At 39.9% G+C, this 19,212-nt stretch overlaps 1 protein-coding gene across 1 annotated transcript in view; it reads right to left on the bottom strand.

Moving 5' to 3' along the window:
- Positions 1 to 12,260, bottom strand: part of MROH2B (maestro heat like repeat family member 2B) — a 57,145-nt gene extending 44,885 nt beyond the window's left edge. Inside the window, exons 1-9 of the mRNA XM_002922607.3 lie at positions 11,742 to 12,260; positions 10,389 to 10,450; positions 8,725 to 8,835; positions 7,279 to 7,438; positions 6,477 to 6,575; positions 3,641 to 3,795; positions 1,263 to 1,403; positions 793 to 885; positions 632 to 701 (exon numbers count right to left, since the gene is read on the bottom strand). Of these exons, the coding sequence (XP_002922653.1) occupies positions 632 to 701; positions 793 to 885; positions 1,263 to 1,403; positions 3,641 to 3,795; positions 6,477 to 6,575; positions 7,279 to 7,438; positions 8,725 to 8,835; positions 10,389 to 10,450; positions 11,742 to 11,769 (919 nt within the window). The 5' untranslated portion in view covers positions 11,770 to 12,260. The remainder of the gene's footprint in view (positions 1 to 631; positions 702 to 792; positions 886 to 1,262; positions 1,404 to 3,640; positions 3,796 to 6,476; positions 6,576 to 7,278; positions 7,439 to 8,724; positions 8,836 to 10,388; positions 10,451 to 11,741) is intronic.
- Positions 12,261 to 19,212: the final 6,952 nt, after the last annotated feature.

Raw genomic sequence — 19,212 nt, 5'->3', positions numbered from 1 at the left:
GGAAAATGGACAGCCACATGCAAAAGAATGAAACTAGATTCCTACCTTATACTATAGACAAAAATCAAATAAAAATAAAGTCATGAATGCAAGACCTGAAACCATAAAACTCCTGGAAGAAAACATAGGCTGTGAGCTCCTTGATATTGGTCTTCACAATGATTTTTTGGATTTGACCCCAAAGCAGAAACAGCAAAGGCATAAATAAATAAGTGGGACCATATTAAATCAAAAGTCTTCTGCTCAGCAGAAAAAAACCACAAAAACCATTAACAAAATGAAAAAGCAACATATAGGAGGGGAAAAATATTTGCCTACCATGTATCTGATAAGGGGGTTAATTCCCAAAATATGTCTGGAAATCTTCTGGTTTTAGAACTGAAAGTTGTATCCCTGGAAGTCCATTAGTTCCAGGCAAACCAGGATGATTGGTTTCTCTACCTGTTGTGCTTCTCTAGGAAATGGGAGGCTAGGGAGAGGCACAGAATACCATGAGTTGAGGGAAGTGTGTGTGTGTGTGTGTGTGTGTGTGTGTGGAATAACTAATGTGACAGTTTGCACACCCTTCATCACTGTTGTCATCATCGTGGGAGACATTTTTATTAAAAACCCTCTGGACGCTGGGTCCTACCTAGAATGAGGAAACAGCTTGAAGCTTCAATTTCATTTTCCTTTACTGGAGGCTCCGGAACTCTGCACACCTGCATGAGAAAGAAGAATCAGGTGGGAGAGGTTAAAAACAGAAAACTGGTGGAAATGAAACCATCAGATCTGACAGCAGGGTTTTCTTACCTGGTGGAGTAGATTGATAAAGATGGTTTTTCTCAAGCCCTTTGGGAGGGCAGTGTCATAGAGGACCACCGCAGTCAGTATTTGCTTTAGACTCTAGAATGGAAGCTCTCAAAGGTTAGTCGGAGGCTGCCGGTGGAGCAGCAGCACAGGGTGTGGAGGACAATTACGTTTTTTGTGAGGAGAACAAACCCATAACCTTCCTGCGGTTACCAGTTTTCTTTAGTGATTTTGCCTCCCCCTGCCTTAGTCGGTGCCTCAGCAGCTTGAAAAGAAAATTCTTACTCCCTTTTTTGGATATTCCATCACCCAGCTCTGCTGACCTCTTCTCCACCGCATGTTTCTCAAAAAGTATTTAAGTTCAGCGGCTCAAACCAGTATCTCAGTTCCTTAGGACCTCTGGAGACTTCCCATCTTCCAGGATGGTTGCTGGGAGGCTCTCTGAATGGGTTCCTTGAGGGTTTGGCTCTTACCTGAGTGACGTGGAAATCAATCTCTTTGTCTTTATACTGGTTCAGGAGCCAGGGTACCTGGTCCAGGGCGTAGTCACAGAGGTCTTCCCGATGGAGCAGCAGGCTCACTGTGGGGCCGTGGGCCTTAATGATGGCCAGAGTCTGCAAAGGCAGCGGACAAATACCACTGCTAAAACTTCCCTGTGCTTTTTGTTCAGTTCTCAGGATTCCAGGAGCTTTAGACTCCCCCAAACAACTTTCCGCCCTGCTTCTAACCAAGAAAGAATTCTTTAAAAAATGTTTAGGTTAAGATCATTGCATGAGGCAGTTACAGTTATGTTTGTATTTTTAGCTGTATCTACGTCTGTGTCTATACTGATACTCATTTCAATATTTGCCCCTCTTCCTATTTCTTTAACATTTCTCTACTAGTCACTCTCTTTCAAAGTACTAATGAATTGAAAACTTCCCTCATATTAAAAAAAACCTTCTATTCCATATCACTTTGACCCCAATTCTGTTTCTTTCCTTTCTCCAAAAAAAGTAAGTGATGAATCACTAAATTCTACTCATGAAACCAATATTTCACTATGTGTTAACTAACTAGAATTTAAATAAAAACTTGAAACAAATGAACAAACAAAAAGCAAAGCTTTCTGAAAGAGAGGTTTATGTTTGCTATCTCCACTTCCCACCTCTCATTTACTCTTCAATCCACTCTGGCTTCTGTTGACATAAAAAATGAATAAGTATAAAATATAAATGTAAATAGGTTGATTGTAAAAATTCAGAAATCACAAAAGTTATGAAGACGAAAACACCGTATTCACAGTGCTGACAGTATCCGTAGATAACCACTGGTGTATTTTAATATTTTTTACATTTCTTTAATATGTAGTTCTGCATTCTGCTTTTTCTACCTAATATTATGTGATTAATTTTTTTTTCTGTCAGCTAAGTCTTATTGTCTAGCAAAACATCTCAAAACTTAGTGGCTCAGAATAACAACCATTTATCTCACTCAAGTGTGTGTCAGCTGAATGACTCTTCTAAGCAATTGGACATTTCCAAGCGATGGACGCCTTTCACGATTATCCTCGGTTGAGCACTATAACAACAGACGCCATAGATCTCTCTCTACTTCTAGAATATTACTCCTTTGTTAGTTTCTAAGATCTCATTCTCCTTGTTTAGAACCCTTCAAAGGTTTCTTATTTACTATTAAAAAAAAAAAAAAGTCCAAACTCCTGTGTAGCTTTCCAGGCTCCTCATTATGTGGCCAAGACCAAAACCTTTTCTGGTTTTATTTGCTTCTGCTTCTTACATCTCCTTTCTCTTCTCCCCTTCCCTTTCTCCCACTGGACTCACTCAAGTGTGCGTCTTACCCTGTCTCCAGCCTCTGCTTCAGCAGCTCTTGTTGCCTCTTTAGGGAATGCCTCTTGCTTGAGTGAAGGTCTGCACAGGCTGCAAGCTTAGCTGCAATGTCACAGCCTTTGCAGTACCCACCACAGGAGTTAAGCGCTTCTCTCTCTCTGTTCCCTCATTACTGTGTGCACCTTCTAGTCACTTGTTTAACTTTTCCTGGGGGAAACTGGGAAAGTACTTACGAATTTGTATCGAATTGTGTTTTTCAGGAGGTTTGTAGAAAAGATTTCTACAGAATATTTTAAAAGTTCCATGTTTGCTAATGATTTAACAACCCCAGCATGTTAAAAAAAATAAATAAATGGTCTGGTAGCTTAAAGTATAGAAAAGAAACTGCCCTAGAGAGGGCTAAGGGTTATACCTTTTATAATATAGGAATAAAAGACCTGAATAAGATGTAACTTAACCTTCATTTAGAAATTATACTGATTAAGCAAGATAGGCATGGGATTCCATGTGCATGCACTTTGTAATCTCTTCTGCACAAGACCTTATGATCTTTTGAAGCAGTCATGAACATCCTTTAGATGTTATTTTATTTCATTTTCATCTTTATAGACATGGGAAATTTTTGTGGGCTGTTGTTTTTCCTAATCAGTGACTCAGCCCAAATATGGATAATAAGACATGAAATAATGAATTTCTATATATTTCACTCATCTTCAGTTAGTTATTGTTCTTTCCACACACTGGAATGTCAGTTCCATGAGAGTGGGGATTTTGGTCTGTTCAATCCCTGCTGTCTCCCCAGCATGGGGAAGAGTGTCTGGCATGTCATGGGGACTCAATAAATATTAGTTTGAGAATGAATAAATAGTGATTTGAAACAGGAAAAAAAAAGCGTTGATAAACCTGATAAAACACAACTCATAGTTTTCCAAAAAAACTGAGATTAATGATCATGTCAGAGAGTGGAGGAGTTCAAGCAGCATGGAAGGAGAGCTAGCTTGGGGCATGGTGAGGCACCAACTCACTTGCATGGGCGAGGTAATGGGGGCCCACTTCTCCATTATATACCGGAACAGCATGAAGATCTTGTCAGATAGTCTGTTGGCATCCAATCTTGGATAGGGGAAGTCTCTCCAGTGGTTGACATACTTGTAAATGGCCTTGCTGAACTTCTCAAGGGCTGCATTTTAAAAACAACCACAGACTGAGAAAAATATAAAGATGGGAGGGCCCATAAAATAATTTGAGAAGAGTGTACCGATGATTAACAAATGTGTGATAGTTTCTACAAAATGTTATGATGTACAAAATTAACATATAAAAAGTTAGTGAAACATAAGTCAAACCCATAATGAGATAATACAACAAACTGTATAGAATTGCTGAAATTTCAGACAATGTCAAGTGTTGGTAAGACTAAGGTGCAGCTGGTGTTTTCACATACTGCTGGGGAGAGCGCGAATTGATACATACACTTTAGAAAACTGTTTGACACTATCTACCAAAGTTGAATATGTGTTCCCTACGACCCAGAAATTCCACTCCTAAGTATGCAGTCGTTAGATACACAAATATACAGGCACTAAAAAACTTGTACAAGAATGTTCATATTCACTTTTTGGGGGCTCATAGCCTCCAACAGAAAACAGAAAACGTCTGTCAATGGGTACACTGGACGAATCGTAGTATAGTTGGGTAATAGTGTCCAGAAGTGAGCACGGACTGCAGCTTCATACAACAGCACGTCTGAATCTGACCAATAGGTGACACTAATCTGTGGTGTTAGAAGTCAGGCTTGTGGCTACCCTTGGAAAGGATGGAGATCATGATGATTGGCAGGAAAGGTGAGGTGGGCTTCTGGGGGGTTAGTAATATCCCACTTCTTGACCTGAGTGGTGGTCAAATGAGTAAGTTCATTTTGGGTCAACTCATCAACCTGTACACTTCTGATTTGTATGTTTTTCTATGGGTCTGTTTCATTTCAATTAAATAAAAAAATGTTGGGCCTGCAAAAATATCATTTGGACCATGAACCCATATATGTTTGCATCAAATGCATTAAATAATATTATTTGTTCATTCAGCCCTCATGTTGCACTAGATGATGAAGAAAATTCATAGTTTACTCCTCCATGATACTTCATCTGCAAAGAATACTCTGGAAAGATCCCGAGTATCTTAGAGCTGGCCATGTATTGACTCATTCACATTCCCTTTAAGTTGATAATCTCCTGCTATGCTTTGTCATAATCTTGCGTGCGTGTGTGTGCATGTGTGTGCGTGTGTGTGCATGTGTGTATGTGTGTTTGTCTTGCACTGGCCAAAAGCAACATGAGGGAAAGGATGTCTTATCTCTTGACGGTCTCTGAAGCAATGAGCACAATATCTGCTTATCGGCTGATTGAATGAATAGCTGGATAGATGGATGGATGACTATGAAATTTTATACCTATTCTTTAGTGGCAGTCAGGCAAAAGTTGCTTTAGGACCAAAGGGCACTAGATAACTTTATAACACAAAGGCAGAGAATCCCTTATTCAATGCCATGATGATTTCTAACTTTATTTCTTGTTCCCTGTTGAGTTGTTGATATTGCAGGTCGAAACGCTACTGCAAGCACCAAAGTTTATTTGCAAGAACACAGTGTTCGCTGTGATAGTAAGTAAGGAAAATAAAAAGTATTGAAAAGTGAGCTAATCGAGTATGATTGCTCAAGTTCTTGAGCCAGACTGTCATATTCAAACCTTGGCTCTGCCACACACTAGCTGTATGACTGCAGGCAAGCTGTTAACTTTCTATGCCTCAATTTTCTCATCTGCAAAACGAAGGAAAAATGTTACTTACCTAATGGGATTACTGTGAGGTTAAAGGAAATGATAATGTTAAAATACCCAAGGCGGTATTCAGGCACATAGTAAATTCTCAGTATATACCAGATACAAATATTGCTTCCATTGAGGACAGAAAAGATGAAATGGCCAAAACAGAAGACTTGGTTGAGAGGTAAAGATGACATTCCTGACAGCATGGGCTTTTACACATTACAGAGTAGTAGTGTTGGGGGGTATTAGAGGGGAGAGGGATCCTCACAATCACTTTATTTAATGTGTTTAGAGGTAAAAATGAGATTGAGAGAGGCCAGAGTCACCTAGTGGTTTAGTGGATGATCAGCGAGAAGAGTTCAGGTCTCCAGACTCAGCCAAGAAGCCTCTCACTGTGCTCTATGTGCTTTTCCTGGAGTTCCAGGGCATTTTCTTCTCTGTAGACTCTAGATTACTCTAGATGTATTTCAGTGTGGGGGTAGAGGGAATTTGTGACCCACAGTTTGTTTGCCTGTTTTCCTTAACTTTATGATTGCTTGTACTTTGCTTAGGTTGATTGCTTATCGTTATTAGAACATTGCATTGTAAAGTGATGCCAACATTTAGTCTACTGCTCAGAGCTGGTGAGCTCCCAGAACCAATATGGGGAAAGCGTGATCCAATGACAGAAGGAGGCTAGCAGAAATAGAGGTTACTTAGGGCAGTGGAAAGTGTACAGACCACAGTCACATAGGCTTGTCACCACTTTGAGGAAATTGTTTAATTTTCATGACCCTCCGTTTCTCATTTGTAAAATGGCAGGGGGTGGTGGTGGTGGTAATAGTAATGACCTTATTCTGAGGATCGAGACAGAAAGAATTATAATTGCTTTGAGGACTGAGAGAGGGAAGTCCCTGCAGAGAACCTTCTGTGTGGTAGACACTCAATAAATGGAAGCTATTATTATTAGAAAGAACAGAACTAGAGTGAAAGGAAAAATAAAACATTTGCTCAATTCAGAGTCTGGTCTTAGCCAAGAGGAAACCATAGAGATACCCACCAATGCAGAAAACTCCCTTCATTCTTTCGTCTTCAGCCAGCCTGAGCATGGTTTGCATGGTTAGCAAGGTCATCATCATGAAGGGGATGCTCTGGGACACTGCCAAGAGGGGCACAAGAGGAGAAAAGCATTATCCTCACACCGGGGAGTTCTGTGATTCTCCACGTCAGAGAGAAGCATTTCAAGGCTGTGTTGGGGAGACGGTTGAGGTGCAGCAGGAAGACACTCTCCTCTATCCCTCTTTTGCCATAACGCGTGGCTGTAGTTAGAGAATCAAGGAGTGGTTGGTTTAAAGCAAGGTGCTAGCTACAAAGTCACCTGTACCTGTTGTTTGTGGCAATTGCCTATTTGGATAATTGTTTGATTAATGTCCATCTCTCCCACCAGAACTTGGCTGCATCCCCAGGGCCTCTTCCAGGTAATAGATGCTCGATAAAAATAAATAAATAAATAAATATCTGTTAAATAAAGTGCTGTAGAAAAACAATCCTAACAAACGCTTACTTCATGTAAGTGTTCAGTGGTTTGCAGAACATGCCTTGTGGAAAAAGGGCTTTTGCAAACACAAAGCCAGGTGAAAGGGACGGTGAGGGTGGGAGAGTCCAGCGAAATCCAGAGCAGCGGGGACTAATGGCGGGCTCATCTACACTCAGAAACGTCTGCCTAAATCCCACTATTGATACTCTTTAGTACGGCAGAAAGGAAGTATGTTCTCCTGTCTTCTGTTTGCACCCATCTGGTTTTAGACACTTAGCCAGGGTGGATGTTTCCCAGGAAAATGTGGAGATTACTTCCTCCATACCGTAGCTGGTTGCCAGTTCAGCCAGAGCAAGCACGATGAATTCATCTGGGAGCTCCAGGATCCTGAAGTTACTTTGTACTTCATACATCACAGAGTTGAAATCATGTGCAGCAAGAGACACCAAAACCTCACCAGCCAGCATTCTGGTTTCTCTGAGGATCTGAGGAAGAAACAACAACTAGAGGAAGAACAGAGGGAGTTTGCAGAGAAGTAATAGTCTAGATAATATTCTAAGTTTCCCTGACTTTGGGATATAGAAAGAACAGGCTGTTACAAACCCAGGGGGAAAAGTCTCTAGGGTGGGGCTTGTTAGCTGCCAAGCAGAAGTACAGAACTTTAAAACCAGGTTTTGATAAAGTTCTTATAAACTTGAGGTCAATATACGTTTTCTTGCTAATTGAACAGGCACTATGAACACAGGACCTATGCTTTATGTATGAGCAATGAATCACTGTGGTTAAAAGACTGAAGGGAATGGTGAAAGGGAAATGGGACCAGGAGTCTAGACTTTTGGGTTTTAATATTGTCCTGATCTAGTTATCTTTGATACTGGAGATATTTGGAGGGACTTCTGCTTTTGGTAATGTTGAACTAGATAAATTTAATCGACTCTCCTGCTGAAGAAAATAAAAAGAGCTGGAGAAGCTATCAGAAAATATACACATAAAAACATCACAGTATAGGGTGGAATGAATTATTAAATTGAGATCTGGAAAAGATTGGGAATCCAGAGAGATAAGTCCTATATTTGAGGCTGCTTTGCATTATTTTGGGAGAATAGACAGAATTTAGGACCAACAAATAGTAAGGCCCCGGTCATCCCACTTCTTATCTCTTGGCCTAAGACTCCAAAAGGCTGCATTTAACTGAAAGGTTCACTTGGCCCTCCATGGACTGTAGTCCAACTTGGAATCACAGAAGTGCCCCCCACCCCAATCTCAAGTCCTGAAATTAATCATAGTTTGTTAGTACCCTTGGCAGGTAAGAATCCCTTCTGGAAGAAAACACCTTAGAACTCAAATTATTTCTACAAATAATTTTTCAGATATAATGCCTATCATAGGTAGCTAAGTAGGCACGTGAAGAGATAATAATTCATATGGAAAACAAGAAAACTGGGTTCTAGTTACTTGTTCTGTCAATAGATAGCTGTGTTATTTTGAAAAAAATCTCTCCAAGCATCAACATGCTCATCTAAAAGTGGAATGGATAATATTATCTCTAAAGTCTTTTTTAAGCTTTGCTTCAGTTTCCCTATCTGTGAAGGGATAAATAATAATCAGTACTGTAATGATATCTTAGTTATCACAAAGGAACAAATGAAAGTGATTTGCAATCCAGACAGCAATGTGGGAAAAGCTTATAAATATCTACACGGGTGTATTTGGGTCACTTAAAGATCAGTTGTGACCCTGACATTGATTCATCATTAAGGATCAAACTTACATTGTTGTCTCTCATGTCCTTAGAAGCATAATAAATCAACCGTTGGACCATTGCGTCATCCAAGATGTCACTATTCTGAATGATGGAAGTGAGATGGCTATAAATGTCTTCCTGTGAACATACAAGCGTATACACAGAATTTGATTCGCAAAACTAAAGGAATCAAATGAAGTGCAAATGATTAGCACCAACAAAATGAGCAATGTATTTCTACTTCACAATGAATTTTATACATCTTTTTTAAAATTTAAATTCAATTAGCTCACTTATATAACATTGTTAGTTTCATATATAGTGTTCAATAATTGATCAGTTTCATATTATGACACCCAGTGCTCATTACATCACGTGCCCTCCCTATTGGGGGATTTTATACATCTTAATTGGGGCTTCCCAAACATAGTATGCAACTTCAGGAGACAAAAGCTTATATGTAAAGCAAAGTTGAAAACTTACTGAAAACTACTTTAACCTGACTACATTACTATGACAAAATCTAATTGAAGGTGGAGGTAGGCTACTTAACATATCAAAGTCTTGAAAGTCACTGGAGTAGGGCACTCAGGGGAATGGAAATGCTTGTTGCCCAAACCACTGTTCCTACCACCCGGAAGTGACTATGGTATTAAGAAACACCCTGTGATTCCCAAACAGGCTGATAAAGCTATGAAACTGGATCCTAAGGGAGATTTATAAGCCCTGGGCTTTATTCATGCCTTATAGAAGAAAGTTGTGAATTGTTTTGGACAGAGCTGCAGCCTCGGGATCAAAGGACTTGACCAGGTGCTGTGTGAGGGGGCTCTTCTCAATCTCTTAGGTGGCTCCATGGCCTCTGATAGATGAGAGACTGGGGTTCTGAAATGCCCAACAGCCTCAAGCATATTGCCTTCAAGGTACCGTGCCCATGTTGAAGGTGGGAGGTGACTCCCTTTGCATAAGGGGTTCTAACACGCAGTCAGGGTTGAGAAGCACCGGATAAGGAGATAAAGGTGTAGACCCTGTCCTTCCCAGGGAGGCTGCCCTGGATCATGGCTTGTTTTGGAGTCAGAGGCTTGTGTTCTGGTCCTGTACCTGCTCTGGGTCTCGTTCTTCTTAGCTGTGAAATGGGAACAGCCATGCCTACCCCATAAATGTGTGGGGGTGACTAAAATACAAGTCACTATGTTTGGAAAGCATCTCAGGTGCTGCTTCAGATAAGTGTCCCTTGGAGGTAGCTGTTGTTATTTTACAAAAGGTTGTTGGAGCCAGAAAAGCCTTCACATCCCAGAGACATAAATCTGTAACCATGGGACAGCATCACAGATGAGTAGGGGAGATCTTTGGGGGTTTCACAGGAACTCTCAGCTCCTACTGGAGGAGACTGTCATCTGCATGGTTCTAAGTCTGGCCTCCCCCTCTTTCCACACCTGCCTGGATCAGGTTATAGAAAGGGGTATTCTTTTGCTAGCTTCCAGAATTGGATGCTCTGATTCCTTAAATGCCAAATATCATTGTTTAAACATTACAATGATTTCCATTATAACGGTACTTTTTGGAAGATTGAATGCTGTGTATGAAGCCAGAGAGAAAAGAAGAAATCAAGTCAAGGAAGGAGGTATAGGAAATGTTGCAATAATTTCACTAGGAAAAGTAAATGCAAAAGAGATTTTTCCTATTTTCCTTACCTTACTAATATTATCTTCTATGTTCAGCATGCCTAGAGTGAGGTTAATATCTCCAAAAGTCTCTAAAATGTACAAAAATAGAATTAAGTCTCTGCTGAAATGGTCTCCTATTAATTCCTGTGCAATAGTTACAGAAATTTTTTTTTCTCTTGACTTCTCTTTGCCCCCGAACCCCGTTTTTCTTGAACATTAGTTCTTTGATGACAGGAGCTGTGTTTTATTCATACTTCATATACTTGACATACTTGCAAATAACAGATACTTAGTATTTTTTTCAAAACCTGAATTAAAGGTGAAGGGGAAGATGAAAGATGCTATATTCCAGGGCACCTGGGTGGCTCGGTCGGTAAAGTGTCTGCCTTCTGCTCAGGTCATGATCCCAGGGTCCTGGGATGGAGGCCCACATGCGGCTCCCTCTCTTGCTCCCTCTCTTTCTCCCTCTGCCCCCCACCCCCCGCGTGTGCTTTTTCTCTTTCTCGAATAAATAAATAAATCTTAAAAAAAAAGATGCTACATTCCTATTTATCCCTCCTGTCATGTAGGTATCACCCTATATATCCTCTCTATCCAGGCGCAGCTCTCAGATGCCATGAGCTGAAACCCTTCCACCCTACTTGAGCACGAGAAGGCAATGGTGTGATATAGCTGTTTACTTTCATTTCCCCCTCAGTACCTCCTCCATGTTCTTTTTCATACTCTGTCTCCCTCTGTCTAACCTTCTGGCCTTGGCAGGTCCCTCCTCTGGTCCCAAGCTCATGGAACCTTCTGTTTCCTGATAATGATCTAAATTAGTTTGACTTGCACTTTCCAGGCATACTTGTATGGATAAAGCTCATTGGAAAACTGAAAAAAAGTATGTGAGTCAAAGGAATTAAGCAATTCAGGCCACATGGCAAATTGATAAGAGAGAAACCCTTGGAGGTGAGTCTCCAAATCAAGCCACAGACCCCTTTAGCACAGTCTTTTTTGGCAAAGCAGATAGTCAACCATGCTTGAAAATTAGGGGGAAAATATTTCCAAAGGACTCTTCAGGATTTAAGATTAAATAAAAGAGCATCTTTGTTTGTGTTGTAGGCACTTTCTCCTCAGGTAGACTATGTATTTTCAAAGAAGGTAAAACACTTATCATCTCTCAGGCTCCTAGTCTACCATTGCCCCTTTATAATCAATGTGGTTTATTCTTTTGGAATAGAAGGAGAGTAGAGAGAAATAATCTTACTTTAGCGTACCTTTCCATAACACTTTTAAGTTGCACAGACCCTCCACAACGACTCACACCATCCCCCATCCCACATAAACATATAATCGCACAGACACAAAACACTTAGCTGCTCAGGATCCCATGATGCTCACCTACAGTTTCCTCCGTGTCTTGAGTCATGTCTTGGCTGTTTCAGGCTCTCTAAGAGACAGCACCTAAGTATCAGAAATAGTAAGGCTAAAAAATTGAACAAGCAAGTTGGCAAGTTTCTCACAAAAGGTTCACGTAAGCTTCTCTAAAGGAAAGTCCCTCCTCCACTTGATTGGCACAATGATCTGGAAGCTTCCAGCGATGGACTGCTATTGAGGAGGATGATGCTGTATTCTACCACTATGACATTTTCTTGCTTCTGAGCTCCTGCTGACCAACAAAATGGCTGCATCTCACCGAATATTGTCCCTTGGGTGGAGACCAGAGTATCTGAGAAGGAAGAAATTAGAGACTGGGACTCAAAGCATTTTTGTAGACCAAAGGAGTTCCTCTCCCTAAACTTGGGTCCATTGATCACAAATTTGGGAATGGTTTTCAGTGGTCACTTTACTGGCCTGGTGTTGGTAAAGCCTTTATGGTGATCTTGTTGATTGTTCTACTTGGTGAAAGTCAGTCACGCAAACTGGGCATGCTCAGTGGACCGGAATGCCCACCAGGGGCAGTTGAATGGAATGTCCAACTGACAGCAGCAAAGCCAAAGCCTTCTCTGCCTCCCCTTCCTGTTCCCCACTCCCCCTCTACAATTCACTCAGTCTGAGTCTTGGCCTCTCTCCAGGCTCAGGCTTTTTTCTTTGATTCCATTCTCTCTTCCTGTTTTCAAATCGTTTTTTATCCACACCTCTTAGCTATAATGCTTTCAACTTTACTAGTATGGACCTAAATCTGGTCCCAATGCCCCCAACCCTAAATCTATATGACCACAGTTTTCAATGTACGCCCAGACTGGCTGAATATTAATGTGGTAGGTGTTAGGGAAGGGAGTGTTAGGAGTCTATAGGTCTGGATGTGAAAGGGGCCAAGGGAAGGGGCTCATGACAATTCTTATCTGTGGCTGCTTCTCCAGTTATCTTCCTTCATTGGTGAGGTTTATTTCAGATTCATAGGTCAAATGCTTCCAATTAATTCATCATTCTTTTTCCAGATTATTTCACATTATATTTATCATAGAGGACCTCAGTAGGCTGCTGGTTAAGAACATTTTGAGCTTCCCAAGTCAGCATCACTATTTCCCAGAATGTGTCCATAAGCGCCTGGTAACAGGAATCACCTGGTGTCCTTACTTAAAATGTCCATTCCTAGGTCCACTTCAGGCCTGGTTAATTGGAATGAGGGGCAGAAATCTGTGTTTTTAATGAGAACCCCTAGTGATTCTTGGGATCACTAAAGTCTGAGAAACACTGTCTAAGCTCATTGCCCCATCATCCACTAGCAGATAATTGAAAATTTAGCAGTTATTCGAAGGGCGTTCGTTGTGGTTGGGCAAGAAGGGCAGTTGCTCATCTCCAGTGCCATGACTTGCGCACCCCTGAAGAACAGGGTGAAAATTGGTGGGTCCGAGAGGTATTGAGGTAGGCTGAAACTCTTAATGCCTTGTAGGGAAATAAAGACATTGCAAATTACATGCTCTTAGAATCTTAAAGAACAATGTGCAGTAGAATCAATAATAAGAAAGATAGCTATTTAGATAATTGCCATAATCAATTTCTTACTCTTTTTGTGAATGGTAGCAAATGATTTTTCTGAATGTCTGTATATCAGGGTTTCCTTGATTTCATAGAGATCAGGGAGGTTAGGAGATGATAGATTTATATTGAGTTTGTAATTTACTGGGGCAATCAAAACACATCTTTTTGCTAAATATTCTTTCAGATAAAGTAAATTCACCCATCGATCTGTCTTTTCATAAAGCAATATTGCAGATAGATTTTAAAAAGTCAAACTTCAAAACAATAATTTTGCTGTCATCTTTATTCTGTTTTCCTCGGGCCACCTTGTTTCATTTCCCCATTATTTCCAAATTTTCTTTACACTAGGTCAACACAGTATGGGTTTGATGTCTCCTGAACCCTAGAAGCATGCTAAACACTGATTCTCAAAGTTAATAGGATGGAATGTGCTAACTAATGAAGTATTGTTTCTAGACATTTGTTTGCAAGGGAGTTCAAATTCAGCTTGCTAAAGAACTGAGGAATCTCCCTGGGTGTATGGTAACCATTCCCTTTCAATCTAACTTGACAAGTCATAATACCTAATCCCAGAACTACTGTGTTCCCAAATGAGGTGTTACCAGGCAGGAATATTAATAAGACAGTAAAGGCAAAATATAAAGCTAGAGGAGAATATCTATCTATCTATCTATCTATCTATCTATCTATCTATCTATCTACCTATCATCTATCTAGTATCAAAATTTATAGAAATTTACATTTTTGTGGTTTAATAGTTTTAGAGTACAATTCCTTTGAACTTTGAAATGAATCCCTCTTTTCTTTAAATGAAGTATTAGATCTCATAAAATATATTTGAAATGAAATTAGGCCCTGCTTTTTTTTTTTTTTCAGTTTTAAGACATAAGCCTAATCGCGTACACTGTGGTGTATAAAAGGTAAGAAACATTAGATGATAATTTTACACAGAGCTAACATTCTTGTCCTGTTCGCGGCTCTCATTTCCTCCTTTCTCTTGCCTCCCTTCCTTTCTCCTTCCTGTTGACTCTCTCCTGTCCTCTTTTCTCCTTTTCTCTGGTCTCTCTTACCCTTCTTTGCTTTTTCTACTTGTAGAAATTTTACTAAGCATGCTGCATTTTTAAATTGAGAATATGGTTTTAAAGTCATCCCTTCAGGGGGCGCCTGGGTGGCTCAGTCTGTTAAGCATCTGCCTTTGGCTCAGGTCGCAATCTCCGGGTCCTGGAATCGAGCTCCAAGTCAGCTCCCTTCTCAGTGGGGAGCCCGCTTATCCCTCTCCCTCCACGACTCCTCCTGCTTCTCTCTGTCAAATAAATAAATAAAATCTTAAAAAAAAAAAGCCATCCCTTTAGGAATTCAGGAGTTTAAGAATTTAAGCTTGAGAGGGAATTTTCAGATGGATTTATGAAATGGTTCATTTTCAAGTGATAGATAATTGAAGCCCTTGCAGACAAGTAATTTTCTAGCAAATTTTTCCCCAAATACCTCTCATGTTAGGCATATCTAGCTTTGCAACCAACAGGTGTCGGGAGAAGAACATAGACTGGCTTCATAATTTGAGTAGTGAGAGAAACAACGGGAGCTCTTGACCTCTGAAGACCTTCCTTAGTGGTCTGGCATCCCGGGAATTAACTTTCTGTGTTCTGGAGCTCATTCAGCCTTTCTCAGACCTTTTAGAAGGTCTAGGTTTTAACTGTCAGTTACCTCTTAGATGCTCAGGTCATGTTACTGTGAACATCATTTTTTGATTGAGGAATTCAGCTTTAATGGCTGCTAGGTAATACAAAGTAGGATACATTCATTCTCTCAGCTTTTTGTAATAAATTACTTGGGCCCCATAAGTGCCTAAATAAATCTTAGAATAAACAGCCAACAGTATTATATTTTTAAGGATTAAAAAACAATTTTATTACTGCTGGGTGATTATCTTATGTTTAGAAAGAAAAATCTTTTACTTTTTTTAAAAAAAAGAAACGCTTCTCTGTTGTCCTTTGATCAATTTTATAAGATTAAAAATGCATTTCTAATTCATGATTTTGATAGTTTTGATGACCTCAAGATGTGCCATAAAAATGTGTATATAGTCATGTTACTCTCAGAGATTTTTAGAATCCTCCATGTTCAATGAGTTTTTTAAGAACTTATTAAATGAAACTGAAAACATTTTAGTTAAGAAGTGATGGTAAAAAAAATATTAGGTGAAGTTTCAAATAATAAAATTTCTGGTTACCAGTAGCACTCAAATATTAACTGAGATTTTTGTTGGAAAGGAGGCAAATCATAAGACCATAATTTGGATCAAGGATTGAAAAACAAAACATGACTTTCTTGACTGGTCCTAGTGTTAATACATGTAATTCTTCATCTGCTCCCATCATGCACAGAGAAGAGCATAGAAGTTCAAGGAGATGAACCTGGAGCCCATGTCGGCATTTTGTGCTCACTAAAGCAGAAAAGTAGATATAAATACTAGATATATAGCAATAAAGTTACTTCCTCTAAACCTCAGTTCTGTAAAATGGTTAGTTGCCCAGGGACATACAAAGGAAAGGTGTTATTGTTATCTGTTATTGTTATTGTTATTGTTGTATTGCTATTGTTATCTGTTATTGTGTTTGCATTGGTCTTGTTCTTGTTGTATTTACAGCTTAACCAAAAAGCAGACTAACCGGACCAAATTATTCCAGCAGCTTTATGTCTATCTTGGTCTTAAGAGCATGGTTTCTGGGGCACCTGGGTGGCTCAGTCAGTTAAGCATCTGACTTCGGCTCAGATCACGATCCTGGGGTTCTGGGATGGAGCTCTGGTCGGGCTCCCTGCTCAGTGGGGAGTTTGCTTCTCTTTCTGCTTCTCCCCCTGCTTGGGCTCTCATTCTTAAATAAATAAAAAATCTTTAAAAAAAAGATCATGGTTTCTGATATTAAGAGAAAGTGTTCTTCCAGGACTTTTTTTATAATTAAGATTTTATTTATTTATTTGAAAGAGAGAGAGAGAGAGAAAGAGCACAAGTTGGGGGAGAGGCAGAGGGACAAACGGACTCCCCCTGAGCAGGGAGCCTGTCCCAGGTCTCCATCCCAGGACTCTGAGATCATGAGCTGGTAGGCAGACGCTTAACCGACTGAGCCACCCAGGTGCCCCCTTCCAGGACTCTTTATGAAATAATCCTACTGATGATATAATCAGTCTACTTGTCAGCTACTCAGTTGTTAATTACCCACATGTTAATTACTTCTTAAGCATTTCTCTCTTTTGTATTATATTTCATAAAATGATATTCTCCAAATCTTCTCTGTTTCTTGGTAGTATATGAATTTTATAAAAGCAAATATACTGATTGTGTTCTTTGCTCTTTACAACCTAAAGTACATAATTTCTAAGTCTGTTTCTATTTGATTCTTTTTATTCCTTTCATTGGCTATATTTTCCTGCTTCTTTTTTTTTTAAGATTTTATTTATTTATTTATTATTTATTATTTTTATTTATCTTTTTAATGTTTTTTTTTATTATATTATGTTAGTCACCATACAGTACATCCCTGGTTTTTGATGTAAAGTTCAATGATTCATATTTTCCTGCTTCTTTACATTTTTCCCCCCATTGGATGTCAGACATTGTGAAGTATGTTTTGTTGGGTGTTGAGTATTTTTGAACTTTGTTCTGTGACACAGCTCAGTTACTGGGGAATAGCTTGATCCTTTCTGAGCTTTCTCTTTTGTCTTATAAAGTATAAGGACCAGGCAACCTTAATGAAGGGCTACTTTGGCCCTATCACTCAGGTGATATTCTTCTGAGTACTATCACTGTCCCATGAGTTATGAATTTTCCACTCTGGCTGGTTGAAAAATATGGATGATTCCTAGGCCTGGGTGGACTTTGGGCATCATTATTTTTGTTCTTTTGCGTGGTTTTTTCCCCAGTCTCTCCTCTCCCTGCATGTATGCCTTATTCAGCTCTTAGCTGCAGACTGGGGGTGAGTACTCGGTAGATCTCCAGAGCTTTTCCATTGGCCGCTCCCCCCCCCCGCCCCGCCCCGTGGTCTGCCATAATGACTCTATCCATTCAGCCCTGTCTGGACTCCCAGCTCTGTATCTAGAAACTTTCTCCAGGAAGTAAGGCTGGGCAATCACTGGAACTAACTTCATCTTTTCCCCCTCTCTTAGAGACCAATGTCCTGCATGAACCGGTGTTCAGTGTCTGAAAACTGTTGTGTCTTACATTATGTCTGTTCTTTCACTTACTTTAGGTGGAAAGGTAAATCCAATCCCTGTCACTTCATCTTTGCCAGGAGCAGAAGTTTGCCAACATCGTTACATTTATTTATGTTGTTTCTGTATTGAGAATGGCTGCCACACACTTGCTCCCAGGAACTCGAGTGGGTAAATTAGGAATATGTTTCCTCGCAAAACAAACAAATAAACCCAGAAAACCCTCTTAACATTAGCTAAAATATACAATGTTTTGTTGTTCGTATATGAAAATCCATCTGGAAAGGAGGAATGAAGCATGAGAGACTATGGACTATGAGAAACAAACTGAAGACTTCAGAGGAGAGGGGGGTGGGGGAATGGGATAGACTGGTGATGGTAGGTAAGGAGGGCATGTATTGCATGGTGCACTGGGTGTTATACGCAACTAATGAAGCATCGAACTTTACATCGGAATCCGGGGATGTACTGTATGGTGATTAACATAATATAATAAAAAAAATCATTAAAAAAAAAAAAGAAAATCCATCTGGAGACAGGAAGCCAGAACTAAAGCAGCTGTTCAGCAACATCATTCTGGGTCTAGGTTCTTCCTTTTCCTGCTTTACTATCTTTAGCATGTGTTTCTGGTCTTTTAGTTGCAATGGCCTTGCTATTAACCTCATGTTTGCATTCCAGGAATGAAGAAGGCAGAAGAGTACAAAGCTTTCTCCATGTAAGACGTTACATTTAATTAAAAACAAATTTGTTCTATTATGTTCAGTTAGCCACTGTATAGCACATCATTAATTTTTGGTGTAGTGTTCAATGATTCATCAGTTATGTATAACACCCAGCGCTCATCACATCACATGCCCTCCTTAATACCCATCGCCCTGTTGCCCCCCCCCCACTCCCCTCCCCCCTGAAACCCTCAGTTTGTTTCCTGGGGTCCATAGTCCTACATTTTAAATTTGAGAAGAGAAGGCATTCACAATGATTCCCATTCACATTTTTCTTGGTAAGAATTTGGCCCTTCTTCACTGCAGTGGAGTCTGGGAAGTCATGTATTTTAGCTTCCATGCCTCTCAATAGAGGGTGACAGGGAAGAAAGGGGTTACGAGGATCTTTTGGATAGATAGTCCAGAGTGTCTGCCGGAACAAAAATCCTAATATGTTCCCAATATGTAAGGGTAGACGATACTGCCATAAACCCCAATATGACTGGAGATCTGTGGGAGCCACATGGAGCCATTTATTTCCTATGTTTGATAACATTTTCCTTCTGTGTTTGTGAGCTGGCTTTATGTAAATCAGAAATAGTGAATGAAAGTGAAGGCAAGATGATAAAATTAGTTTAGGGTATAACAGACAAATTCAAATGGAGACTATACCTCGTATCATTGTCCTCATTTGTTTGGTTTAGTCCACTTTTACCGTTTATTATTTAATTTATTTCAGAAGCTCTCGAAATCATTAATTTTTCCACTCTCACTGACTTGGGTTTTTGTGCCTCTTGGGCATACAGCACGCACATGCGTGTGCTCACCTAAATTTTAATGCTGTTGAGATGACAACACTTACGGTCATACAGTTTCTTTGTTTAAAAAATTCTAGTGTCATGATATACAAGGAGAAATGCAATTAGATTAGATTAGATGATTAAGCAGATGTTTTGGCCTGAACCCAAGATCTCAAGGGA

The sequence above is a fragment of the Ailuropoda melanoleuca genome, chromosome 3, assembly GCF_002007445.2.
Source record: "Ailuropoda melanoleuca isolate Jingjing chromosome 3, ASM200744v2, whole genome shotgun sequence".
NCBI lineage: Eukaryota > Metazoa > Chordata > Mammalia > Carnivora > Ursidae > Ailuropoda > Ailuropoda melanoleuca.
This window is presented reverse-complemented; position numbering and strand designations above follow the sequence as displayed.